Consider the following 26,100-nt stretch of genomic DNA (forward strand, 5'->3'; position numbering starts at 1 on the left):
TGTTTTGTTTCATCAGTTCAACCGCGCGTCTCTCGTTGGTTGTTATCACTCGCTTGCATTCGACCATGACTATCGCTCGCCGAGAGATTGCGCCCCTACTGAATAAAATCGCGCGCACTCTGCCCACGAGCGTGCCTGCTCCGACGCGGTACCTCGTGCCGCTGCTCACTGCGACCACCCTCGGGCACGGTTCCCTCTTCCTGCCCGCCTGTCTCGACCTCGCCTACCGCAACTTACCTCCGTCTCCGCAACCTGTGCCCCAAGAGCCGGACGATCCGGCGCAAGACGAGCGCGATCACCCGCGGCGCTTCACGACAAGACTGATCAAGGAGGCTCTCGTCAAGAGCTCGATCCTCGTCGGCGTGCCCAAGACGATCGAACTCTTGCTCGAACTCGGATCCCTCGTTCACCCTGACGACCGCAGTTCTGCGTTCGTCCGGGCGAGCCTAGACGACCCCGACAGTCGCTCTCGAGCTCAAGCGGGACGCCTAGGACTCGAGACCGTGTACAAGGGCAACATTGACGACATCTTTGCCACGTTTGCTCGGGATGGGCTAGACGACGTCCGAAAGTCCTTCCCCGCTTCTGCTGCCACTCGCTACGATTCAACGATCTGAGGCTTCTGAGCTCAACAGGCTACTTTTCCGAGCAAATCACGTATGGATCCTTCCTGACCCCCTACCATGCCTCTCCGCCCGAGTTCTCGCCGTCTCCGTCTCCCGCTTCGTCATTGCCGCCGTCGTCTCGGCTCGGGTTCGCTTCTCCAGATCCGTTCACGCGGCATCCACGTCTCCTCTCGCTCGTGACGCTGGCTTGCCTCGTACCGCAACAGACTCCGCGCGAGATCCACTGGCATCTGAGAGGCGCTCTCCGCAGAGGGTGGAACCGCGACGAGGTCGAAGCGGTGCAACACGCGATCGAGGTGGTTTGCGACAGTCTCGGCACGACCCTCGCATCGACCCTCCCGAGGGTCAAGGACGTCGATCGGCAGGAAGAGGAGCTCGAGTAGGATGAAAATCACTGTTTGCACTTTTCCCACTCGTAACGCTGTAAGGGGCTCATCGATCATCTCCTCTGGCTCTAGCTTCATGTAGAGACAGAGAGCAAGTAGAAAAATGTATCGCTGGTCGAGCGCGTTGGTGACAAAGATTAAGTTTTAGACCGTTGACAGCGCTGCGAGCTGTGATATGGTACTGAGGTTGTACAACCGGACATCAGTAAATTAACGCGCGCGCGCGCGGTGAAAGCGCCGGCGCCGAGGATTCCTCCACTTGCGCTCGCCCTCTCTTCGTCCACGTGCCTCGAATCGTAGGCCTGCACACCCGGCGCGATCATGGCGAGCACGACGTCGTCTCTGCCCGTTCCGGTGGGTATGGCAGTCAGTCCGGCCGTGGACGAGCGCTCGGGATCGAAGGGATCGACAGCGTCGGCCTCGGCATCCGAATCGATTCCGGATCACCAGCGCGGCCTCGAGGTCGACGGAGGGTTCTACTCGACGACGACCGCACCACTCAAGGATTATGAGCACAACGGCATGGGTTCGAGCGAGAACGCGCCAGGAGGAGCCCCGAGGAATCGCACCGCGTCGACGAGCGTGATTGATCGACCTCGCCCGAAACCGCCTACAGCCTCGAGCGAGAGACCTTCGAGCTTCTTTGGGGTAGACGCATCCGCCGATTCCGCCCCGAAAGGTCACTTTGTCGAACAACTCGATGATACGCGTCCTCCCCTGTCGCATTCGTCCGCTACCAACGAGGACGAAGGCCCTCCCCGCCCATCTTCGTTCTATGGTCTCGACGCGCACACCCTTCCCACTGCTGTACCTGATCCATCTCGCTCGCGATCGAGTGGGACTCGACCACAAACCCACAATTCGTCATCTGGCTCTGGCTCGTACTCTTCCCATGAACTCGCACCAGCTCCAGACCAGAATCATCATCGCCCTCGGTACTCGCAAACTCCTTACGCCTCGAGTCGCGCTGGATCGATGTTTGGCATTTCGGCGGGCGCTGATCCAACCGCGATGAACGGTCCAACGTACGCCTCGTCAGTCATGATGATGGATCAATCGCACCTGCAACCTGGCTCATTCGCCGCGCTACTCTCGCACGAGAAGACGCTCGAACTGTACCGCCAGAACGCCAAGAAGACGAACGACCCGCACATCCAGTTCGAGTTCTGTGCGTTCGTAATGGAGGTCGTGGCCGAGTTGGAACAACAAGCGGCAGTTTCGACCCCTGCCTCGGGTCCTGCAGCTACCGATGGATCGGGATCAGGAGAGGAGGTAGCAGAATCAAGGAGGAAGCAGAAAGCGTTGGTCACCGAGAGCATCACCCTGTTGAACAAGCTCGCGCAACGGGGTCACGTCAAGAGTCAATACTTTCTCGCAGACTGCTACACTCAGGGTGTCGGTACGATCAAGGTACGTGTTACCGCAACCGTCTGACTGCTGCTAAGCGCTCCCAAGCTGAACCTTTACTTGCGTTTAGGGCAAACGGGATTATGACAAGGCGTTCCCCCTGTTCATGCTCGCGGGCAAACACGGTCACGCAGATGCTTCATTCCGAGCGGCGCAGTGTCTCGAGCATGGTTGGGGCTGCCGCAAGGATCAAGCGAAAGCCGTATCGCTCTACCGGTACGCTATTCACTATCTTGACTTCAGTCCATTGAGATAAATCATAACTAAAATCCCGTTCCTCTCGCTGCGTGATGTCAGACGTGCTGCCGTGTTGTCGCATCCCGGGTCGATGCATCGCCTCGGTCTCGCCGAGATCAACGGAGAACTCGGCCTTTCAAAACGACCCAAGGACGGAGTTCAATGGTTGAAACGTGCGGCTGAACTCGCAGACCAGGTCGACCCTCCTCAACCCCAGAGCTTGCACGAGTTGGCGATCTTGCACGAAAAGGGCATTGACAACGTGGTCTTCCAGGTGAGGACTTTCCGTATTTCCCCTTTGTGATTTCGATCACTGATTGAGATGCTCGTTCTCGCGCTCGTGCTGAACACAGGACGAAGAGTATGCGGCTGAACTGTTGGCGAGGGCTTCCGAGTTGCAATTCGCACCTTCGGCATACAAACTCGGGGAATGTTACGAGTACGGCAAGATGGGTTGCCCACAGGATGCCGCTCTCAGCATCCACTACTACAGTGAGTCGCACATATTTTTCCAGGAATTCCGATTGGATCCTTTTGCTGATCCATCTGTCGATTGCACCAGACATTGCTGCCCAACAGAACCACCCGGCCGCTTGTTTTGCGCTTACGGCTTGGTACCTCGTCGGATCACCCGGGATCCTGCCTCAATCCGACACCGAAGCTTACTTGTGGGCCAAAAAGTCGGCGGAACTCGGATTTGCCAAAGCGGAATACGCTTGTGGCTACTTCACCGAGGTACGAGGGTTCTTGCTTCCTGCCGATCCGAACAAGAGCTGAACCTGGGGTTTCTGCCGTTGTAGAGCGGTATCGGAACGTACAAAGACTCGAGAGAGGCTCTAGAGTGGTTCCAGAAAGCTGCGAGTCACGGCGACAAACGCGCACTCGATCGCCTTCGAGCTGCAGGTCAACCTATCCCTGCTCGAGCTCCCGCTTTGCGTCATACCCCTTCCTCGAACGCACTCGCTTCGGCGAACAATGGTCCCCCTCTACCTGAAAAGACCCGGACTACGAACAAGATCCTCAGCAAGAACAAACAACCTCAACCTCCAGTACAGCCTGTTCCGCGCAGTCAGCAACCGAGGAGTGAGTCGACGGGCAGGATCCCGAGGCCGATTTCCAAGGACGTCAAGGGGAAAGGGCGTGAAGACAACGGAGCATCAAACGTGTCGAGACCTGGATTTTCTCGTCAACGCAGCAACTCGCAACCGACCCCGTTTGATCAGCGTCGTTACCAGTACGATTCACAGCCTCAATCATACTCGCAGGGACAGAATGACTTCAACCCTCTTCCGTACTCGAATGTTCCTGCGGGTGCGACCGTTGGCGCAAGACCTCAACACCCTCGAGATGGCGGAGCAGGCTACTACGCGCAGGCTCAACCTCAAGCGCATCAGCAGCAGCAGCAACAACAGAGGAACCCGCGCCAACCACCTCAAGTGAGGATGCCTCTTCGACAACAAGTCAACGGAGCTGTGGTTCCCGAAGATTCGGTCAAGAGCAAGGCCGAGAGGGAGCACGTGCTACAGAGACGGGCGAAAGGAGGAGCAGAAGACAAAGATTGTACAATCATGTAGAGAGTTTCTTCCTTTCTCGCTCTAGCTTTTCTCCGCACGGACACTTGCGCGCATTTTCTCTACCTCTACCATACTACCAGTACTACTACTTCCTTCGCTTCTCGCCCTTGGCGCCCGCCCGCGTCAACTGCAACATAGATTGTCTGAATCTGTAATATTCGCACTCGTCGTGGCTCCCCGCTGCGTTTCCGATGACTTGCTCGGAGTGCCAGAACTGCCTTGGCAAAGTTCTGGTGATGTTTGCATTGCACTAATCTTTCTGGGAGCCCATGAGTACGGGATCATTTCGCCTCTGCGAACTACACGGACTCCAGCAGAATCATCTTTTTGGCTTTGCCTCGAAAAGCCCCCTCCAGGCCTTTGCCAAATCCGCTTCATTTCGATTCGAGATACAGCTGCAATGACAAGGAGCGTACAGCGGCTTTTTCACGTTCCCTTGAGCTTGTTCACTTCGACTCCCGTTTGACATGCTTTCGCAACGGCGCCAAAAACTGTGCGACAACCCGTCACATGGCAGCTGTAGCTCGGGACATACAGCATACAAGCTGGTATCGCAGCATTCTCCCCCTTGTTGCAATCGCTCCGTGCGTTTCATCTTGTCTCAGAACAGCAGCGCTTTGTTCTACACCTGACAGCGCCCTTTGTAGCCGCCGTGACGCTTGATTGCTACTGCTATCTGTCATTGGCGATGCTGGCGGCTCTTTACGATCCTGGTTGGGTCTTTGCGCATCCCTTCCTCAGTTTCTGGTGCGCAAGCCCCTAACTGCCTTTCACTCGTACAGCCTGTCGTGGTCGAGCTGACCGTTCGATTTTCTATTGCCAACAGCACACTCTGGGCCGGCTTCGTGACATACTATGCGCTGTTGTGGAGCTGGCGCATCTTCCTGCTTCCAAAGCTCTCCCCTCTGCGCGATGTACCCGGCCCAGAATGCGTCCATTCGATCTATGGCAACATGGGGGAGCTATCAATGAAGCCTCCAGGACGGGCACATGTCGACTGGACCGAACAATTCGGAGGAGCAGTTCGCTATCGAGGCCTACTTGGTGTAAGCTTCATTTCCCGAGCGCGCACTACGGTCACCACAACTGATAAGCTGACTTTCGATTGTGAACGATAATGCCTTTCATAGCAAGATCTTCTGCTTCTGTCTGATTCAGTGGCCATGACCCATCTCCTCACGAACGATCCTTACGCGTGCTACCAGAAACCGGCCGAGCTTCGAGGAGACCTCCTCGTCCATCTCGGCAAAGGTCTCATCTTTGCCGAAGGTACATCTTCAACTATTTTATTGTAGTCATCACCAGAATGCTGATCGTAGGGATCGAGCTCGGTAGGGGAGGAACATCGACACCAGCGTCGAATGCTGACGCCGGCTTTCTCGCATGCGAACGTGAAAGCCATGCTGCCAACATTCTTCGACCTCGCTCACAAAGTCTGTCATCGAAGTCGACTCTCTTGTCATACCAAGCTGATGATTCTACATGAACGTGTAGCTACGGGGTATCTGGATCCAAAAGATCGAGACGGGCGAGATCGATTCGGCGACATGGTACTATCGCAAGGATCTCGAAAGCTTCCGCGCCTCGAAGGAAGAAGGCGAGACTGTTGTCGAAGTGGCGGATTGGCTTACTCGATTGACTTTGGATGCGATCGGCAAGAGTGCGTTTTTCGAAAAGGAGGTTACATTCGTCCATTTCTTCCCCCGCCTGACCATCCGATTTGCTTCTGGACAGCTGGTTTCGATTACGAGTTTAGCAGTCTCGATCGTCGGGAGGATCCGCTGTCGACCGCTTTCTATACGCTCTTCGCTCCTAAATTACCAATGATCAGGATACCTCCGAAATTCCTGCTTGTAGGCGCCGTCTAGCTGGACTTGGCTGCGAATGATCCGCTGAACTCTTTGAACTTTCAGATCCACCATGTGATCGGAAGCTGCCTGCATGCTCTACCTTCGATGAGCTGGCTCAAGCACGTTCCCGACGCTCGAATGCAACAGATCCTCGAAGCCTGCAAGACTCTCGAAGTCGAGAGCCGCAAGATTATCACTGCGAAGAGGGACGAGGTCAAACGTGCTGGCCAAGACGCCCTGAAAGGGAAGAAAGACCTGATCTCGCTACTGAGTATGGCTGTGACTCGGTAGTGTCGTGTAGAAGCCGGCAAGCGATTGATGTCCTTCCTGTCTCGCTCTACAGTTGCAGCAGACGGTCCCGACTCGAAAATATCACTCACAGCAGAAGAGCTGCGAGGTCAGCTCAACGTGAGCTCGATCCCCTTCCTGCATCTAGAAAGGCTGAGGCTAATGTCTAGAAAATTGCATGAGCCAGAGCTTCCTGTTTGCAGGACACGATACGATCGCTGGTACCATCGCATGGGTGCTTTTGGCAATGTCGAATGATCGAGCGAGACAAGAGCGTCTGCGCCGCGAGATCCGCCGTGCGCGGACACAAGCTATCGCTGCTGGCCGCGAAGAGCTCGATCACGATGAGCTCAACTCCCTCGAATATTTGGACGCTGTCGTTGTGAGCTATGATGGCGCTCATCAAGCCTTCGTTCCATGGTACTGATACAATCCGTTTGCTCGGATGACAGCGAGAAAGCCTCCGACTCGAGCCTGCGCTGTCGGCAACTCCACGAACCGCGATCAAGGACGACTTGATCCCTCTCTCTGTTCCAATCGTTTCAGCCACCGATCCTTCCAAGACCATCTCGTTTGTCCCGATCAAGAAAGGACAGACAATCTGGTTAGGAGTATACGCAGCAAACCGAGACAAAAAGGTGTTTGGACCAGACGCAGACGAGTTCAGGCCCGAGAGGTGGTTGGATCCGGAACACAGAATTGACAGCAAGATGGGAGTGTATTCGGGGTTGATGACGTTCTTGGCGGGTCCGAGATCTTGCCCCGGCTACAAATTCGCGTGAGTCGAGTACTGCTCTGATCTGCTTTCAGACGGGTTGTGTTGACCCGTCATCTTGGGTTGAAAAAACGTCAGATTACTCGAGATCAAAGCGTGAGTGAACAATTCGCCTCGTTGCCCTGACTGAGTACTAATGATCGTGCCCGATGCGTAGAGTCCTGTCGGTCTTGATTGACACGTTTGAGTTTTCTCCGCGAGACTCTTCGACAATCATCGAGCGTGGAACTCAAGTCATTACCCGGCCGTATGTGAAAGGGGAAGTCCACCTCGGAACAAGGATGCCTCTACGGATCCGCATCACAGATAGTGACGATGCGGAGGAGTGATATCTGTCCTGCAATATACTCGTCGGTGTCTTTGCGAGCAGGAAAGGATTCGGAAGAAGCGGTCTTCCAGAGGGAAATGAATAGGCTACACTTCCGGAAGCAACTCCTTGCTCACTGGCTCCTTCGTCTCCTTCTTCTGCTTCTTGCCTGCTGGTTTGCCATTCTTGCCCTTCCCTGTCACTTTTCCGTCCGCTTCAGATTTCTTGCCCCCTTTCGCCGGCGCCTTTTTCTTCCTTTCGACCGGAACCTTGCCGCCTAGCTCGTAAGCGAGCACCGGTTTTGGGGGCGGAGGAAGCCCCTTCGCCTTGGCCTCATTGCGCGCAGCTTTCCATTTCTGCCGAGTCTCGATCTCTTCATCGGTGGGCCTGATCTTCTCGACGAACCGGGGCTTGCTCGGGACGTATCGTCTGATAAAGGCAACAAAGCATGAGTCTCACAAGAAACGAGCGAGAAAACCTGTAGGAGACGTACTCGGGTTTCTCTCCCTTGGCAATCTTCTCCTGTTTTCGCTCCTGCATCTTGGTCTTCTTGAGCAATTTCCGCTTCTCCGCTCTCTCCTTCTTGACCGCCTTCCAATTTTGCCTCATCTTCTCCCGAACTGAAACTCCGTCAGCTTCTGCCTCTTCTGCGAGTTTCTTTTTCTTCGGGTTCGACGGCGCGTCTGCTGTCGAACTCTCGGCAGCGGGAGACGAGGTGACGGCAGGTGCAGGTGCAGGAGCAGGTGCAGGAGCAGGAGTAGGAGCGGACGAGGTTGAAGCGGTGGGAGTTGCCACAGCCGCAGCCACGGCAGCAGCTTTTTTGCCTCCGAGTTGTGTCTGAGCCGACAGGCGTGCGAGAACAGCCTTGTCGAGCTGAGAGGCGACCCACCGCGCGTCGGCTTCGAGGTGTTCTGCGTCGAACTCTGCGGATTCGACATGGGTTTTGAAGCGGTTGAAGCGACGAGTGTGGTCCTGAGCAAAGAAAACAAGGTTCAGAGATGTTTCCGTTTTGCTAGATGTCCGCAACGCGCGCAATAATATTCTCACCTTGGATGCGAGATGCACTTCGACCATCTTGCCAGGTTTCAGGATCTTGTTCGGGCACACGACACACACGAGCGGTGCATCTTCCTCGTCTTCGTCGTTTTCTTTCTCGTCGTCTTCGTTCTCGGCGTCCATTTCTGCGATGAGGGATGCGGTTGATGCAATGGTGTTGTCGACTGCTTCCTGAGCGGTAGGGAATCCAACGGGAGGAGGTCGAGGTTCGTCTTCATCCAACACTCGCGGCTCTGCATCGTCCTCGTCCTCACTTGCAGACCCAAGCACTTCGTCATCATCATTCGAACCTTCATCGCTGTCGTCGTCTTCGTCGTCGTCTTCGCTGTCGCTGTCACTGTTGTAGTCGAGTTGTTCTTCATCCGAACTCGAGTCGTTGCCTTCTTCGTCCGACAAGAGCGCTTCCGCCTTGCGCTTCGATCGCTTCTGTTGCGCGGCCACTTGTTTGAACAGAGGCATCGCTAGTGTGAGGTTGTTGCGGGACGAGGTGAGCGAACGGCATCCGTTTCCGGGTTTTTTCTAGATTCCCCCTTTCTCATCTTTTCTCCAGCGCACTTTGCCGCTCTCCTTGTTTGAGCGTTCTTGGCTATCCAATGACACGAATCTATGTTTCTGTCGAGTACTGCGGCAGAAAAGGGTATCTAGACCAAAAGTTCCGAGACACTCGGCACCATTTCAAGAGGATCCAATGGATGTCTTTGCACTGTTGCTCGAGTATTACAGCAATTACAGTAAGCCTACGGTCATGTGAGACGCCGTCTCCGAAAAGTCATCATCAAGCTAGAGTCTGTCCCTCCAATTTTCAAAGCCGAGATCCCACGCTTCTTCCGGATCATTCTGGACATTCACCCATTCAAAGCTCACTCGAGAGGTATTGCGGTCCAATACGAGACAGGCGATCGAGTTGGGAGTTGGGGGTTCAGTTTCGAAAGCGAGTTCAACTATGTCGATGTCCATGTCTGCCACTGGGTCGACGCTAGGGATTTGTGCACTGATCCTGTTTTTGGAATCGCTCGCGACCCGGACCACTCTGATCATGTTGCTTGTGCGCGATTCGAACATTGAAAGCGCCTTTTGGATAGCATCGGTCCACCGCAGCCGGTGCAAGGATGCGTCAAACTGCTCCTCTCGGTGATCGGACCGAGTGACCGACGAGGTGAGACGCAGTGCCGACAGCGAACAAGCGAGGGCGTGGATGTCCATCGCGTCTGAACCAAACAATCGCATGGGAATCGAGAGCGAAGCGAGGGACGTGAAGAGCGGCAACGAGGCGAGGGGCAATGTCCGAGTCGAGTACGGTCCGAGAGTGAGGTGTTTGATCTGCGGTGCGAGGTCAGAGTACGCGGGCCTGCCGAGTGAGGACGAGTCGTGCGGGGTTGGCACAAGATGCGCAAACATGGTGTTCAAGATGCGCAGGTTTGCCTGGTTCTGATCGCGCGGCTGCTCAGGATGTCGAACCATGCCAACGGCGGCGCCGACGAGAGATTGGTGCACGGAGAGAAAAGCGAGCGTGTCGAGCTTTGGGACAGTTGCCGGCGACAAGAGCTCGTGCAAGGTCGAGCCGGTGCAGATGACAGCTTTGAGGTGCAATGATCGCAGCTGGGGCAGGCACAACAAGGCTGGAGCACTTGAGGATGATTCGACTCGAGTCTCGAACAGGTACAGTTTGCGTAGGTCTGCCCAGAATCACGTGTGAGCTCGACATGCTCGCCGAGGGAGGACGGGTCGGCACTCACTGGTTCCTCGAGACAGCGAAGATAGGCGTAGGTCTTTGAGCCCGGCAATCCTGAGCTCTTCCAAATTGGGACAGTTGGTCAGGATGTCGTCGAGGAGTAGATCGACTTGGGCATAGGTCCAGTCGTCCTCGAGCATGGATCTGTGCTCCGCGTCCGGCTGTCCGAGGCTGACATGTTTGACCGAAGTTCGCCAATGTTCTCGATCTAGGTGCCCTCGGACCGTTTCGGCGAATTTGTGGGCAGATCGAGGCGTGCGCAGATCGATGCATCGTCGGAGTTGGTGCGACGCCCACCTTGCGCAGTCTCTGTCGAGCTGGCAGTATCCGCAGAGCAGGCGAGTGCGGTCACGGCCTGCACGGTCCTCCGGAGGTAAGGTGTGCGCGAGGATACGCAGAACAAGCTCGCGCGGCAGGGTCGGAAATGGCTTCGTGTCTGACCATTCATCGGGACGATGGCGAGTGGTGCCTATGCCCGAGTCGGTCGTTGGCGATGCGAACCACGTACGAAGGTAACCCGCGCTCGCATCCCAGATGCTGTTCATTGCAGCGATGTCAAGCTGTCACCGTAGCTGTTTGACTGCTACGGATCGCGACATTTGATGAGTGGAAACAGTCGGCGGTGCAAGGCTCGTTCTCGCAACGGAGACTGAGCTCACGAGGCCAGAAGCGCACCGCTCTGACAGCTAGCCAAGCGCGAGGCGACCGAAGAGACTACGACTCGACGGAGACTGGGTTTCGTCGTATCGGAAGAGAGGGGTTCATGCATGTGATCAATGTTGATCATGCGCGAGGTGACGTGCACTCCGCTCACTCATTCTGCCCGGTTTATCACCACCTTGATACCGCGCTCAGGATGCCTTCGAGCAGCAGACCGATCAATACGCCGAACAGCACCGCGGCGAGCGCACCGCACGAAGGCCAGTTCGGCTCGCCGATTCCCCAGATCCCGGGTCGAAGCAGCCCAGGCGGCGCAACCCCCGTCTATGGTTCCCCACGACAGCCGCCGCAGTACCTCGGTGCATCTCCAGGCGCAGGGCCACGTCCGCGCAACTCGACCTCGCCTCTCCCCGCCGACTCGCCGGCAACCGGCCTACCGTCGGCCGCCGACTCGCCCCAGCTGACTGAGGCCCAGAAGGCAGAGGTCATCCGCCGTCACCTCCTCTCGGTCGACGAGCAGCAACGCGTGGCACAGGAACAACAGGCACCCTCATCCGGCATCTCCCTCGGATCGTCCTCGCCCCGTTCCTCTCTCGCACACTTCCCGCAGCACAACGCTCGCACTGCCGAAGCCGACCTCGACTCGACCTTTCCGACTCCGTATCACCTCGAGGGTGGCGACGTCGTCGCGGGCGTGTACAAATGGGCCGCGCAGCAGCAGGCCGACGGCGCGAGCGCAGGTCCCGACGGGCCCCTCTTGCGCAGGTCCAAGAGTTTTGGATCCGCTATCGAGACTACATCAAGGAGGACGAGTCAGGCCGCGGCGGGCCCGGGGGGAGACCAGAGTCGAGCCGCGTTCCGAGCAACACTCGAAAGTGGGGGAGGAGCAGATGGCGACGCAGACGACCTCGTCTCGGGCGGCGAGTTCTCGACGTCCGAGATGCTCCAGCCAGGCGGGTTCAGGCGAGACTTTCTCTACCGCAAGGCGATGGCTGAGCGCGACACGACCTCGCAATTCGATGGCGACTCGCTCGGACCCGCGCCTGACGTGAGCGACATCTCGTTCTCTGGCTCGATCGTCGACACGAGGCGTCCGCCCGCGCGCGTAGCGACGAGGTCCTTTATCGATTTCCTGTCGCTGTACGGCCACTTCGGTGGAGAGGATCTCGAGGAGATCGACGAGGAGGACGAAGACGAGGATGAGGAGGCCGAAATCGACGGCGTGCCTTCGATCCCATCCTATCAGGGAGGACCTCCGCCCAAGATGTCGCGGGATCCTTCGCAATCTCGCCTCGGTGCGAACGAACGTACGCCTCTCGTGCGAGGTAGGAGCTCGCGACGTGATGCTCGTCCGACCCCGAGCCGCAAAAGGTCGAGCAGTGTCGGACAGCATGGTGATGCGACAGTCTTGCAAGCCGTCATGATGCTACTCAAGTCGTTTGTCGGAACTGGGGTCCTGTTCCTCGGCAAAGCGTGAGTGCCACCTCTTGCAAGTTGTCGAGACTCAGAAGACTGAACCTGTTCTCGCTCTTGATCAGCTTCTTCAACGGTGGCATCTTGTTCTCCACCGTAGTCCTGTGCTTCATTGCTATGATCTCGCTCTACTCCTTCTTGCTCCTCGTCAAGACGCGCTTGATCGTACACGGCTCTTTCGGAGGTACGCAAATCCACTTGACGCAGAAAGAGGTCGCTATGTACTGACAGTATCGAGTAGACATCGGAGGTATTCTCTATGGCAAGTATATGCGATGGGCGATTCTCTTCTCGATCGTGCTATCACAGGTTTGTCGCTATTACGTTGCCATCGAGTTGGCCAAGACTCATGATGTGTGTCTGATGTCCAGATCGGCTTTGTCGCTGCCTATACGATCTTTGTTGTGAGTTTCAATCATACACGAGCGGACTTGGCAGCGAGACTGACCTGCTCTTCTGATTCAGTCGCAAAATCTTCAAGCCTTCTTCATGGCTGTCAGCAACTGCCGGACCTACATCTCGATCCCATACCTGATTCTCGCTCAACTCGTTGTCTTCCTGCGTCAGTGTCTCCCAGAGCCCTGTCTTGAATAGTCGACTAACGGTATGGACGCCGACAGCTCTCGCGATGATTCGCAACATCCAGAAACTGTCCGGAACTGCGCTCGTGGCGGATGCCTTCATCCTATTTGGACTGTTTTACATCTTCTCGAACGAGATCGGAGTCCTCGTCGAGCACGGCGTTGCTCAGGTTGAACTCTTCAACAAGAAGGACTTCCCTCTTCTGATTGGGTGAGCTAGCTTCACACAGTATGTCCTGCTCTCGAGAGTGAAGTCGGTCTGATCTGGTTTGGGGCTGTGCGCTAGTACCGCCGTCTTTTCCTTCGAAGGCATCGGGCTTGTCATCCCGATTACCGAGTCGATGAAAGATCCTCACAAGTTCCCAAAAGTCTTGTCGGGCGTCATGGTCGGCATCATGTTCTTGTTTGCAGGAGCAGGAGTCCTGTCTTACCTCACCTACGGGAAGGACATTCAGGTGAGCACAATCGCATTCTCTCTGGCCAAAATCGAGCTATTCCCTTACGGCTCTATGGCCTTCAGACGGTTGTTTTCGTCAACTTGCCCCAGGACGACAAATTTGTCAACGCCTCTCAGTTCCTCTACTCGCTTGCCATCCTTCTCTCGACGCCACTCCAGCTCTTCCCGGCAGTTCGTATCATGGAGAACGGCATCTTTTCTCGATCGGGCAAACATTCGACCAAGGTCAAATGGCAGAAGAACGCGTTCAGGACTGCAACCGTCGTCGCGTGCGCAGGAATCGCGTGGGCTGGCGCGAGCGACCTTGACAAGTTTGTCAGTCTCATCGGCTCGCTCGCCTGTGTTCCGCTCTGCTTTGTCTATCGTGAGTCTGTTTTGCGTCTCAAACCACGAGGGATCCCGTCGACTGATGGACTGTCGGTCTCAGCTGCACTGCTCCACTACAAGGCCTGTGCTCACACGCGCAAGCAAAAGGTTCTCGACATTGCCCTGCTCATCTTTGGAGTCGTCGCAGCGATCTACACGACCTCGCAAACGGTAAGCTCTTTGCGAGACGTGACAGGTCCGCCGATATTGACAAAAGCTTGTGCTTCATAGGTCACACTGCTCGTCAGCGGAGGCGAGAGTGCGCCCCCGACCTTTGGCAAATGTCCGCCTCGACAATAGTGCCAACTCCTTCGCTTCCCTCGAGCTCGTACAACTAGTCATGAAAGCCTCTTCAAACCTGCACAGCATCTTGTAAATTGTAACAGTCTCCTCGAAATGATAAACGTTCTTGAGCTTCTGCCTGCCGCATGGTCCGCGACTCCGCAGCTTCGTCGCAGTTACCTTCCGTTTCAGGCTCTGGGAAACACGCACGTTGCAAGAGCGATGTATTCGAATCGTTCGGACAAGCTGCACGTTCTTTCGGTCCGGCGGTTTATCAAAAAAGAAAACGAGGTTACGCTGATCCAAATTTAGACATCCGACGTGACCGGTCCGCTTAGGAGCTTGGTGCTTCTTGTACTCCTCGTTAAACCCTACGCCTCTACTAGACTTAGAATGGTCCGGATCGTCTTGACAGCCTCGCTCCTTTCCGCCCTTGTCGCGGCAACCCCGCTCAAGCGCCGCAGCGAGACGGCATCGGGCAGCTCCACTATCACCGCTTCGGCTTCTCGGTCGTCCTCCTCTGGCTCCTCCCGTTCGAGCTCCGACACGATTGGACTCAGTGTGTGAGCTAACAGTATCAGGTGGGTATCAGAGCTAGGCTTCGTGTTGCTGACTGAGTTGTTCACATCTCCAGCTCCGACGCTTACCCTCCCTCCAACACGCTGCCCAACACCAGCTTGTTCCCTCCCGAATCAGTGGTTGGTTTCCAGCAAGCTACACCTAGTAAGCAGCGCCTCCGCGCCATGCGCTTTGTGCGCCTACACTTCCAACTGACTTGAAACAATCCTTGTACGTAGCTGGACTCGAGCCTTTTGCTGCCGAGACCGCAGCGGCCTGGCCCACGCACAACTCGATCTATCCTCTCACCGTCCCTGCGCCTGCAAACGGGAGTGACAGCTTCAAGATCGAGGAGAACTGGGGCAACTTGTCGCCCGCGTTCAGTGTCCCGAGCGCACACTACGGGCTCGACTCGGCTTCTCCGCGTCTGCCGGACCAGTGCTCGGTCACGCAAGTCCACCTGTACTTCCGACATGGAGCAAGGTACCCTACGAGCGGGTCTTTGCCCTCGGCCTTTGCAGCAAAACTGCACAATGCCTCACTCGTCGAGGGGTTCAAAGCGACCAACAACCTCGCGTTCCTCGAGGATTGGACGTACAAGCTCGGCTCCGAACTGCTCACGCCGTTCGGGCGACAGCAAGACTTCATGCTCGGTGTTGCCGCGAGGAACGCTTACGGCGCGTTGTTGAACAATTTTACTGAAGCGGGAACGCTCCCAGTCTGGCGTACCCAAAGTCAGGATCGAATGGTCAAAACGATGGTGAGCCATCGATTCGAGTTTTGCGTCTCGTTCGGATCTTTCCAGCTGACAACCCGTTCTGCTCCTGCTCAGCTCAACTTTGCTGGTGGCTTCTTCGGAATCCCCGAGTACCAAGAGTCGGTCAATATTGAAATTGGAATCGAAGCGCCGGGCTACATCAACTCTGGCGCCCCGTACGAGTCGTGCCCGAACGCCGACAAAGCTTACGGAAGCATCGGCTCGAAGGCTGCCGCTGTGAGCCCTTGACCAGCAAGCTCAAATGTTGTACAATGCATTACTTACGGTCTCGCGAACACGTAGTCTTTCGTCGAGCCCTACTTCAACAAGACCGCTGCTCGCCTTGACGAGTGCATCAGCGGGCTCAACTTGACCTCGACGGATGTCACGGCGATGCTTCAACTGTGTGCTTACGAGGTGTGTTTCGAAAAGCACAAGATCCTGTTCTGTTTCCCATCCACTGAGACTTGCTATCGTCGACAGACCGTCGCTCTTGGTTACTCCTCATTCTGCCCGCTCTTCACGGACGAAGAATTCCGCATCTTTGAGCAGTACTACGACATCTCGTTCCATGGCAACAACGGATTTGGCTCGCCCGTCGCAGCCGCTCAGGGACTCGGCTACCTTCAAGAGCTCGTCTCTCGCCTCAACCACACGCTCATTTCCAATTTCTCGATGGAGGTCAACTCGACCCTCGATGGATCGACCGCCACCTTCCCCTTGAACCAGTCCATCTATGCCGATGCCGCACACGAAGTCGCGATCTGCGACGCTTTGACCGCTCTCAATCTGACCGCCCTGGCCAAATCGGGTGCTCCTTCCGACACGACTCTTAGCACGAACCACACGTTTGTCGCTGCCAACGTTGTTCCGTTCGCGACTTCGCTCGAAATTCAAGTTGCGGAATGCTCCGACATGACTCCGACGAAGCAAATCCGGTTCATCGTCAAGTAAGACCCCGCCTCGCTCTTTTGCTACTGCCGCACAGCCCTGACTCGTATTGTTTCTTTTCCAGTGACGCTGTCATTCCCCTCACCTACAAAGGTTGCGCTCAGAACGAGAATGGGTTCTGCGCATACGAGACTGTGCTCGACGCGCTGATCGAGCGAATTGACGAGATCGACTTTGCCTACGATTGCACCGGCAACTACACTCTCCCGAGCTATGGTCAAGTCACGAACGGACGTGCGCCCAAATAGATTGTCCCTATCCTCGTTATTAGAAATCTGTCCCCAAAAATTTGAGACGTCGTTTACAAACAAGTTTGAGACTCTCGCTACCGGTACGAGTCGCAACCCGTGAGGAAAGCGCCTGCTCAGGACATTCGTATAACACGGCAAGGAGAACACAGAAATCAAAGGTATACGGTAATCGAATACAAAAAGAAAACGGATCACTCCTTCATCTCGACGTCCTCGTCCTCCTTCTTCGCTCCAGGCTCTTTTGGTACGACATCGTCCTTCGTCTCCTCTTTGGAACCCGAGAGAAGATCGAGTTCGTCGGTTCGTTTGTCCATCCATTCGCTGCATCGCATGACTCGGTTGTCTCGAACCTCGACCGGCGTGAACGAAGGGTCTTGTCGATGTCGGATCAAGACGTCTTCCGTCTCGGCCGCAAAGAAGAGCTTGTACGAGCGCATGCAGATCTTTGATTGAAGTGCCGAGATCGCGGTGAGTTTCTTTGGAAGCGCTCCGTTTTTGGGTCGAACGAGGCGAGCGTTGCTTTCGATAGCGAGTGAAAGAGTGAGTCAGACGAGTTGGCAAGGTATGGAGAACGGAAAAAGGAAAATGACAAAGCTCACCGAGACAGGAATGGGAGGTTTGGTTCGGAAGCGAGTCCAGGAGTCTTTTCCTTGTGAATATACCCATCGACGTACTTTGCCCACTCCTTCTCCATCGCAGGAATGTCTTCGGGTCCGACCGTGTCCTTACCGACAAGCTGGAGCGAGAGCGACTTGGTTGAAGGAACCCATTCGAGACGGTACAAGTTCTCGTCGCTTCCGAGGGCGGATTCGGCGTGAGATCGGTACGCAAGCTGTTGACTGTGAGTCGACCTCTCGGGATGCGCGCGATCTTGGCGGAGGAGCGTGAGAAGCTCTTTCGTTTTCGGATCGGCAAGTGCGGCTTGAGCTTGCTTGATGATGTTCGTAACGAGCTTGTCGACCGTGAACAACATGTAGCCCTGTGTGGCGAGGATGCGTCGAATAGAATCTTCGAACGCTGCCTGGTCGAGCTCGCCCTCGAAGAATTTCTCGCACAGCGCGAGCGCCCGCTGGTAGTAGTAATCGGCCGAGGCGGTCCATCGTTCGCCATTGGCCGGCGCGAGAGATAAGGACAGAGAGAGCGAGGGAACGTGGGAAGTAGTGATGGGCTGAGGTGGCGGTGGAACGGCAAGCGAAACGACCGAGTTGCGAAGCAGAGTGAGGCGATGGTACAACACCTGCAGCGCAAACAAGAAGGTTTAGCGGGACGGACGCTTCTTCTTGATCTAGAATTGGAGAAAGACGGAAACTTGCCTGGAAAAAGCGAACGAGGGTGTACAGCGTCGAGTTGGCAAACATGTTCCACGTCTTGCGTTCCGCGAGCGAGGGCGGCTTGTGCTCGATTGGTCGGATCACGTCGTTCACATCTCGAGTTTCGAAAGGAGCCGCGGCGAATCCGTTCGACTCGATCAGAGGCGAACCTTCCCCGCCTGCGACCGACGTGTCGACCGATCCTTCCCGACTCATCGCTTCTCCTCCTTCAAAACCTTCAGGTGCGGGCGTCGCGTCGTTCATGACGCTGTCGGTCTCTGCTCCGTTCATCGATGGAGCGGGACTGTTGCCCCGCGAACTCGGTGCCGAGTTGCGACCATTTGCTGGTGGCCGGCCTCGGCCTCGTTTCTCCGTCGGAACCGTCTTCCTGAGCGCCTTCTTGCGAAGATCTCCCCCTTTCTTGCCTTTCCGACCGGTCCCAGTCGATGCGAGCGCAGCCTCGACCGCCTCGTCGAGCGATTGTTGTCCAAGAGCACCTCCCGCTTCGCTCGCGCTGTCAAAGTTCGAGTCGGTGTCGTCGGTGTCGTTCGTTCCGGCGAGCAACTCGGCAGAGAACTCTTCAGGAGAGATCGCAAACGCGAGGGCGACAATCTCGCGGATCGTTGCGTCAACCTTGGGCTTTTCGGCGAACGTGACAAGGTGAGATCGATCGAGGAAGGAAAAGACGAGTTTGGCCGCGTCGTAGAATGCGCGACGATCCGAAACGTCGTATGCGAGTTGGAATCGCGGCGCGGGCTGAGTCCGTGCCCTCAAGATCGCCCGTTGCTTCTGTTCTCGCTTGAGCGATTCGATCTCGGTCACGAGCGCTTTCGCAGTCAAGAATCGTTTGTCGTTGGCCTTGAGCGAAATGCCTTGGTGATCTAGAGCTTTCCAGAAGTTTTTCGCATCCTGCGAGAGAAGCGGCATGGCATCAGCATCTGTGCACAGAAAAAGGGCCGACACAAGAAACGGGACTGACCGACTCGCGCCACACTCGGTTCCACTCTCGCAGTGCCCGTTTCCATTCTTCGTCCTTTTGTTTCAGCCGTGCGAGCACGATCGGTACTGCAACGCAAGGGTTCTCGTGTAGAGCCTGAATGACTTCGAGCCCTTGCTCCTTGCCATAGATCCGTTTGAGCACGCGCTGGTAGATGCTCTTGTTCTGGTTGCCGAGTCCAGGTTTGAGGCGGAAGACGGCTCGTTCTTCGGGGTCCATGACGGCGATCCGGCTTGCGATCGGTTCGAGCAAAGTGATCGTGCGCAAGTTCGCCTCGATGTGATAATCGTATTCGTGACGTTCCTCCTCGGATCGGTGCAACGCCTCTTCGTACGGGTTCTTGCGGTTCGCAACAAATCCCTCGTCGGACGCAAACGAAGGTTGCGAGACTGTGACATAAGGCCGAGGACGTCAGTAACCGCTATTTTGTACAGCTAGTGCAAGTGATACTGACCCCATTCGTCGTTGAGGACTTCCCAGCAGAGCGCGTCTCGACCAGAACAGTTGAGCGAGATTTCCTGTAGCAGCACAAATTGATCAGATTCCTGTTTCCAAGCAAATATGAATGACGCTCGCAACTGACCTCCTTTGGCAGTTTTCGGTAGGAAGGACCGTACGTCTTCCAGTCTTTGCCCGCGTCAAGCTGACTCTTCCTCCATCCTTCGCCATCGAGCCGTGGCACGTTCTCGACTACCCTCTTGCCATTGATCACCTCAATCCTGCGACCCGGGTCTCCGAGCGCGTCTCCTTCGGTCCAGCCGACCAGCTCGCGGAACTCTTCCCACAATTGTTCGTCCTGGTGCAAGAACAACCACGCGCGTGCGACGAGCGCCGTCAAGTCGATCAACTCCTGGGTGTACAGGTTGACCAGCTTGAGGAACTCGAAGTAGACCGCCTGATCTTTCGCGTGCGCCTTTACCCGCTGGAAGAAAGCGAGGTCCGGTGCCGATGCGACGGGTTTCGGCGCGAGGAGAGGTTGCGGAGGAGGAGCCGGAATGGGCGTGTCGTACCCGTAAGGTTGAACAGGATGACCGTAAGCTGCTGCGCCAGACTGTGCGGAAGGATGTTGGTGAGGGGCAACTCCTCCATAGTAAGCTTGCGCCTGTGCGTGCTGGGCGGCAGCGGCAGAGTATCCGTCTCCCGCAAGGGAGGGCGAATCCGAATGGTACATGGCGCTGTGGTCCGCCGGGCTCTGACCTTTGGCCCCGCGCCCAGAAGTCGACGCATCGCGCAGGGGCGCGTCTGCCTTTCGCTTGCCTTTGCCCGGTCCCCCAACCGCCTTGTCACCTTGTGGTTTCGTAGCAGTCTTTGCTCTCTTCGACGCCGTGGCCGTCTCTTTCGAAGTGCCGATAGCTGCGCGCTTGGCGGCTCCTCGACCAACGCCTGCAGTCGCAGCTTGTTGCGGCGCCGGCGCGGGAGCGGGCACTGCCGATTGCTGTTGCTGCTGCTGCTGTCCAGAGGCGGACGTGTCGGGCAAGAACTGCTTGAATTCACCGAGCAAATCGGGTGCGGCGCGGAACAGCTCTGTCACTTGAGCGTAGACCTGAACATCTTACAAATTCAGCTTCATGTTGGGTCGTTCTAGTACAGCCATGGGGTGGTTCCTGCTTACCTCTTGGATCGCTTTGCCTTCCTTTTGATACGTCTGAAGGATCTCCAAGAACGCTTTGTACGTGTCGGGCTCCTTCAAGAATCTGTTCTTGATCTTGTTGACATAGTTGATTGCGTGGTTGAACTCCATGGGCGGGCGAGCATCGGCAGCAGCGGCGGCCGGAGGGGCCCCGGGTGCAGCAGCGGCAGGCGCAGAGGGTGCGACGGCAGCAGGCGCCTGTGCGACCGCAGTGCCGTTCACTGGTGGCGGTGCGGTCGGGTTCGTGGTGGGAAGAGAAGCGATGGCGGGAGTCGGCGGGAGGTTCTGAATCTGCTGCGGCGCGAGTGCCGGTTCGGGTTTGAGCGGGACAGTGCTCGCCGGCTCGGATCCCTGCGCAGTCACTTGCGTGCGAGTGGTCATGCCCATCGGGGTCGTGACGGTGATCGTGGTGATCCCCTTGCCGCCGTTTGCGGCTCCTGCTCCGCCTGCCTGGTCGATCGTGCATTCGATGCGGTACCCAGGGGGCAGGAAAGTGTTGAAGCCTTGAATCAGAGCCGGGTGCCCGCGGAAAAGAGTCGAGACCTGCGAGCGAGGGCAGATCAGCATGGTGCACCGTGACACACTGCGCAATGGCTTGAGGTGCTCACGCGGTCAATGACCCCAGGAGTGTCAATCCCTTGAGACTTGAACTCTTTCATGATGCTGTCGAGCGAACAAGTCCTCGGTCAGTTGGGTGGAGAACGGAGGGCACTCGAGACAGGGGCGAGACGGAATTGGCGGCGCACGTCAGAAACCGATCATACACTGCGGGCGAGTGACAAGCGCGTCAGCAGGAAAGCACACATTGAGCCTGAGAGAGTGCGTACCCTCTGTCTGCTCGGCAAAGGTGACCTTGACGCGGTCGAGGTAGCTGATTCGAGCGGTGTCGATACATTCTCGGTGAGCTCTCGGGACCGGGCACGGTTGTCTCGGTCGACTGGCTGCGAATAAGATCACGTACCTGAGTGCATCCCTCACGTTGAGGTTCGACTTTTGCTCGGCGGTGGCCATGATGCGCCGACGGAAGCAGACCGCTTAGCTCGGGCAGATGGAACGATGCGCGGGGGGAGTCCCGGATCCGCACTACGGCGTTGACGAGTGCTGTAGGTCACCGGGAGAGGCGGCGGTGCGACGGGGACGGAGATGGGAAGCGCAGACGCCGAGAGGTGCGCAGATGGAATCCAAGGCGCGGAGCGGAGATGAAGCCGATCGGATTCGTGCGAATTTGCTGAGCCGCCGCATTCGAATTCACGCTCTCGCTCCACCCCTCCTCTCTAGAGTCAATCTGGCGAGTTCAGCGGCTAGACGTCTCTCGCAGCAGTCTAGACTTCTCTCGACGGGCACCATGGCTTCCCCCTACTCTGTCCGTACGTCCCCCGCGCGTGCTGTTCTCGTCTCTGTCCCAACCCTCGCATCGCTCATGATCACTTATCGCTTGTCTCCCTCCCTCCTGCAGGCCAACACGGCGCCCAAAACACTCTCGGTCAGTCTCGAGTCTCGACAAGACCGACGCCGGCTCGGCCGCGCGCCTCTCGCCCGAGTCGACGATAAACTGACGTGCTCCGCTCTCGCCTTGCTTCTCCGTTGCGTGCTCGTCGCACCTCTCCCCGCTCGTCTCGCACCTGCTTGCCTTGCTTCACTGTCGTTATCTCGACGCCCCATATTCACCGACATAGAGTACCGCGCGTACATCGAGAAGGATGGCAAGGTCGTCTCGCCGTTCCACGACGTGCCTCTGTTCGCCAACGAGCAGCGCACCGTGCTCAACATGATCGTCGAGATCCCGCGCTGGTCCAACGCCAAGCTCGAGATCTCCAAGGAGGAGCAGTTCAACCCGATCCTCCAGGACACCAAGAAGGGCAAGCTGCGCTTCGTGCGCAACTGCTTCCCCCACAAGGGCTACATCTGGAACTACGGCGCGTTCCCCCAGACCTGGGAGGACCCGAGTCACACCCACCCCGAGACCAAGGCTCTCGGTGACAACGACCCTCTCGACGTGTGCGAGATTGGCGAGGCCGTCGGCTACACCGGCCAGGTCAAGCAGGTCAAGATCCTCGGCATCATGGCCCTCCTCGACGAGGGCGAGACCGACTGGAAGGTCCTCGTCGTCGACGTGAACGACCCCCTCGCCTCCAAGCTCAACGACATTGAGGACGTCGAGCGCCACCTCCCCGGTCTCATCCGTGCGACCAACGAGTGGTTCCGGTGCGCCATCTCTTCTTCCTCTGCTCCCTCGGACCAACCCTCGTGACTCACTTTTGCTCGGTTTCGCTCGCTAGTATCTACAAAATCCCCGACGGAAAGCCCGAGAACCAGGTGTGTTTTTGTTTCGCCGTCGAGCAGCAGGCACAACTTGGATACTAACGATCGTTTCTGCTCGCCCTCGTATAGTTTGCCTTCTCTGGCGAGGCCAAGAACCGCAAGTACGCGACCGAGATTGTGCACGAGTGCCACGAGGCGTGGAAGCGATTGATCACCGGCGAGGCCAAGCCCGGCAAGATCGACATGTAAGCCGGTTCCTTCCAAGTGGTTCGTCTCGGTATCCGCAAATCTGACGTGGTTTTCTGCGCGCGTTTGTCAGCTCCAACACCTCGGTCGAGGGATCTGCTGCCCGCGTCGACTCGTCCTCGGTCGGACCCGACTCGCGTCAACCTGCTGCCCCTATCGACTCGTCGATCGACAAGACCTTCTTCATCTCTGGACACGCCGTCTAAGCAAGATTGGGTTTTGTCTCGGTTTCTAGCAGGGTGTTTTCTAGTAGGATCCCGTAAAAGGTAGCAGTGCCCCCATACGAATGTGCAACAAAGCAACACATTCGATGATCATGAGCGACGGCTTTGACGAGAGCATGACGAAAAAGAAGAGAAACGAGAGACGCTTCGACCCTGACGTTGTTGGACTTTCCCCTCAAACACCGATGGAGCAACTTTGAGTGCGCGCGTCCCTTCCTCGCGCGGCGGCGAGCTCGCGCCTGACTGACGCGCATGGCAACCACAGTGTCGAGCTCAGCTGAACCAGGGCGCGCTCGGCGAGTACTCGCGAGCTCGACGACGAGTTCAACATCACCCAACATTCGCTCACCTCCGCTCGTCTCGTCCAAGCCAATCCGGGCACGCGTCGACTTGGCCTCGCTAGCCTCACCTCCAGCGTCTCCAGCACTCGAAACCGCCAACTGGACACCGACGCAACCAGTACGCGTCAAGGCGAAACCGACCTTTGGTGTCCGCAGCGCACCTACGACTCCAACAATCCAGAGCACCGGCCCGTTCAAATCTACACCAACATCTCGACCGGCGCGCGCGGCACTCAGCCCAGTGAACCAGACAGCCGTCGGAGGAAGTGCGAGAGGCGCGAGAGCTCCCTCACCGCAACAGCGCGCTCGTTCCCCCGATGCAGCTACAGCGAGAACAAGAACGACTTCAAGAGCAGCACCGACTACGGCGGCGGCGGCGGCAGCAGCGGAACTCCGAGGCCAGCGAGACCCGTTCCCATCCAAAGCAGCAACATCACTCAACCATCCCGCTCTGACCCCGATCACTCATCTTCCCTCGTCTGTCTCGGTGAGAAAGTTGCACTCGCCGAGTCTGAGAGCGTCCCAGCGGCAGGACCGCGAGCGTGAACCCTCTCCACAGCGTTACCTCTCGACCGCGACCGGTGCGAGGGCTTCGTCGTCTTCGTCGACCTCGTCGATACTCCCTCCCTTGTCGACCTCGCCCAGCAGTGTTGCTTCCTCGCCTCTCACCTCGCCACATCTCGCGTCCTTGTCCGATTCTGGTCCCGTCGCTCATTTTCCTCGCACCGCTTCTCATGCGTCTGCCGCCGGTCTCGGCTTTTACGACCCTCCCTCGAGTCTCGATCCTCAAACTGCCTCGCGCAAGCTCAGTGGAGCGAGCAGCATTTCGACTTGCTCTTCAAGCTCGCACACGAACGGCATGTCCGTCGGAGCGCTCCTGCCCGCGTTCCCAAGTTACTCTTCCTCATCGAGGTTCGACTCGCCTTTACCCTTCCCTTCGCCTGCACTCGGCACTTCGTTTGTCAGTGTGACGCCTGCCCCGTTGAGGTCGCCGACCCTTCCTTGTTCGGCTTCAACGAAAACGCTCAGATCGCTTCCTGCCTCGACTTCAACCTCGCACCTCGAGCGATCAACACAGCAGGAGCTTTTTCCGCCGAGTACGAGCGTGGACGACCGAACACTACCAGGCGTTGAATGGTCCACTCCTCAAACGGGCCGGTTCAACGATGACGATGCTCGAATAGCATCAGACGAGCGAGAAGAGTTTGCAAGTCCAAGACTTGCTCCGGCTGCCGCAATTGGAATCGAAGGACTGCTGAGGGAGAGTATCGAGAAAGAGATTGAAGCCAAAGTCAGCCGAAGAGTGAGTAGTTGTCGGTTCTCGGAAACCGTTTTTTCGAGCACGAGCCGGTTACTTATGAAGCACTTTTTCTTTGTCAGATCATGGATCTCGAGATTCGCACTTCGTCGCTCTTGAGCATCAACGCCCAACTCGAACGTCAGAAACAAAAGCAGACTCTCGAGATTCGAGAATTGAGACGCAAGTTGCGCGAGTCTCTGGGTGGAGTCGGTCCCGCCCGTCGATTCGATCTCGAATCTTCATCTGGGGCGGACGAGTACTCGGAGTCCGACAACGATGACGACGATGAGCATGAACCCGGAGGAGGACATTCACATGAGCGTGGCACACATGGGCATCAATCGAGTTGGGAGGAACTGCTCGAGGCCGACAAAGATTTTGGAAAAGTGGTTACTTTAGTCGATGGCCTCATACAACGAGGCCGGAAGGCGATCGAGTATACGGTCGATGGGAACTGGGACAAAGGGAGAGTCTTGAGTACGGTCGAGATGGAAGATCGGTTCGAACAAGGTAGCAGTCGAGAAGCGAGTGAGGCGAGCGACGACGACGACGATGATGAAGGTAGCGTCGAATGAAGTGACTTTTGTTAGTCCTAGTACCAATAACCCCCTTGTGCAGCTCTGTCTTTCCCTTGTTGTTTTTACTATTTTTTGGATTTCGCACTGTTTCCGCTCTTCTTGCTGTTGTGGTTATCTGCAAACTGTTCGCACACCTTCTTTCCGGCTAGACCTGTGCTCAGACCTCGGTCTTGTGCATCGCGACCGCGGAAGTAAGCGGATGAATTTTGAGTGTCCGAGCGCTAGGTCCGTGGGAGCCCTTTCTCCCTCCCCTTGTCCCTCCAAGCACATCTCTACTGGTCTCACCAGTGGAGTAGAGGATGACACACCAGCAAATCAGTCAAGCTTCAAGCCTCGAACCTACTTTTCAGAACTTTCACCGCCTGATCAGCAACCTTCCGGACAAATCGCTTCGGTCACCTGAGACTGGAGTTCGAGATGTCAAGCGCACTCTCTCGAGCATCACGCAGCTTGAGTGGACTGAGCTCAGAGATTCCAGCTCGGATTTATGCCGGGAGCTTGTCTATAATCTGAATGAACTGGGCAAAGTCGGGACGGATAACCCTCATCCCTCTCACAATGTTGGTCTCTATGTATTGGTTACACAGCCTCTTCCGGACAATGGCATTCCAGAATGAGCTAAAGTTCTTGTTTACATA

General features: G+C 56.7%; 10 protein-coding genes across 10 annotated transcripts; 7 read left to right on the forward strand and 3 right to left on the reverse strand.

The window, feature by feature from the left end:
- Positions 1-65: 65 nt before the first annotated feature.
- Positions 66-1,009, forward strand: JCM15063_001853 (carboxymuconolactone decarboxylase family protein; the record flags this gene model as incomplete). The annotated part of the gene is made up of 2 exons (XM_076678987.1): positions 66-571; positions 619-1,009. The coding sequence occupies 2 exons, from the start codon at positions 66-68 to the stop codon at positions 1,007-1,009; spliced, it is 897 nt and encodes a 298-aa protein (XP_076533984.1).
- A 324-nt stretch (positions 1,010-1,333) lies between these two features.
- Positions 1,334-4,230, forward strand: JCM15063_001854 (tetratricopeptide repeat protein; the record flags this gene model as incomplete). The annotated part of the gene is made up of 6 exons (XM_076678988.1): positions 1,334-2,422; positions 2,490-2,635; positions 2,717-2,930; positions 3,010-3,148; positions 3,219-3,391; positions 3,457-4,230. The coding sequence occupies 6 exons, from the start codon at positions 1,334-1,336 to the stop codon at positions 4,228-4,230; spliced, it is 2,535 nt and encodes an 844-aa protein (XP_076533985.1).
- A 688-nt stretch (positions 4,231-4,918) lies between these two features.
- Positions 4,919-7,472, forward strand: JCM15063_001855 (uncharacterized protein; the record flags this gene model as incomplete). The annotated part of the gene is made up of 12 exons (XM_076678989.1): positions 4,919-4,977; positions 5,057-5,276; positions 5,361-5,499; positions 5,566-5,663; positions 5,725-5,890; positions 5,965-6,083; positions 6,144-6,351; positions 6,424-6,488; positions 6,556-6,750; positions 6,821-7,146; positions 7,222-7,239; positions 7,301-7,472. 12 exons carry the CDS (start codon positions 4,919-4,921, stop codon positions 7,470-7,472), a joined length of 1,785 nt encoding a protein of 594 aa, XP_076533986.1.
- An 85-nt stretch (positions 7,473-7,557) lies between these two features.
- Positions 7,558-8,965, reverse strand: JCM15063_001856 (uncharacterized protein; the record flags this gene model as incomplete). Its single annotated transcript, XM_076678990.1, has 3 exons — positions 7,558-7,879; positions 7,944-8,422; positions 8,498-8,965. 3 exons carry the CDS (start codon positions 8,963-8,965, stop codon positions 7,558-7,560), a joined length of 1,269 nt encoding a protein of 422 aa, XP_076533987.1.
- A 321-nt stretch (positions 8,966-9,286) lies between these two features.
- Positions 9,287-10,783, reverse strand: JCM15063_001857 (uncharacterized protein; the record flags this gene model as incomplete). The annotated part of the gene is made up of 2 exons (XM_076678991.1): positions 9,287-10,182; positions 10,243-10,783. The coding sequence occupies 2 exons, from the start codon at positions 10,781-10,783 to the stop codon at positions 9,287-9,289; spliced, it is 1,437 nt and encodes a 478-aa protein (XP_076533988.1).
- A 311-nt stretch (positions 10,784-11,094) lies between these two features.
- JCM15063_001858 (uncharacterized protein) lies at positions 11,095-14,075 on the forward strand (the record flags this gene model as incomplete). Its single annotated transcript, XM_076678992.1, has 10 exons — positions 11,095-12,371; positions 12,437-12,555; positions 12,613-12,680; positions 12,743-12,775; positions 12,837-12,933; positions 12,992-13,163; positions 13,239-13,407; positions 13,473-13,773; positions 13,837-13,946; positions 14,007-14,075. 10 exons carry the CDS (start codon positions 11,095-11,097, stop codon positions 14,073-14,075), a joined length of 2,415 nt encoding a protein of 804 aa, XP_076533989.1.
- A 375-nt stretch (positions 14,076-14,450) lies between these two features.
- JCM15063_001859 (histidine phosphatase family protein) lies at positions 14,451-16,571 on the forward strand (the record flags this gene model as incomplete). The annotated part of the gene is made up of 7 exons (XM_076678993.1): positions 14,451-14,620; positions 14,692-14,780; positions 14,855-15,375; positions 15,448-15,609; positions 15,676-15,789; positions 15,856-16,322; positions 16,388-16,571. 7 exons carry the CDS (start codon positions 14,451-14,453, stop codon positions 16,569-16,571), a joined length of 1,707 nt encoding a protein of 568 aa, XP_076533990.1.
- Positions 16,572-16,765: 194 nt separating this feature from the next.
- Positions 16,766-21,522, reverse strand: JCM15063_001860 (uncharacterized protein; the record flags this gene model as incomplete). Its single annotated transcript, XM_076678994.1, has 11 exons — positions 16,766-17,093; positions 17,174-17,811; positions 17,888-18,793; positions 18,864-19,270; positions 19,336-19,399; positions 19,465-20,424; positions 20,494-21,054; positions 21,120-21,174; positions 21,258-21,276; positions 21,339-21,382; positions 21,473-21,522. 11 exons carry the CDS (start codon positions 21,520-21,522, stop codon positions 16,766-16,768), a joined length of 4,032 nt encoding a protein of 1,343 aa, XP_076533991.1.
- Positions 21,523-21,856: 334 nt separating this feature from the next.
- Positions 21,857-23,225, forward strand: IPP1 (inorganic diphosphatase IPP1; the record flags this gene model as incomplete). The annotated part of the gene is made up of 6 exons (XM_076678995.1): positions 21,857-21,878; positions 21,968-21,994; positions 22,188-22,716; positions 22,791-22,827; positions 22,903-23,018; positions 23,093-23,225. The coding sequence occupies 6 exons, from the start codon at positions 21,857-21,859 to the stop codon at positions 23,223-23,225; spliced, it is 864 nt and encodes a 287-aa protein (XP_076533992.1).
- Positions 23,226-23,495: 270 nt separating this feature from the next.
- On the forward strand, positions 23,496-25,459 carry JCM15063_001862 (uncharacterized protein; the record flags this gene model as incomplete). Its single annotated transcript, XM_076678996.1, has 2 exons — positions 23,496-24,887; positions 24,965-25,459. The coding sequence occupies 2 exons, from the start codon at positions 23,496-23,498 to the stop codon at positions 25,457-25,459; spliced, it is 1,887 nt and encodes a 628-aa protein (XP_076533993.1).
- Positions 25,460-26,100: the final 641 nt, after the last annotated feature.

This window comes from Sporobolomyces koalae (genome assembly GCF_050403365.1).
Source record: "Sporobolomyces koalae JCM15063 DNA, S_koalae_JCM15063T_v1_ctg18, whole genome shotgun sequence".
NCBI classification, from domain to species: Eukaryota; Fungi; Basidiomycota; class Microbotryomycetes; order Sporidiobolales; family Sporidiobolaceae; genus Sporobolomyces; species Sporobolomyces koalae.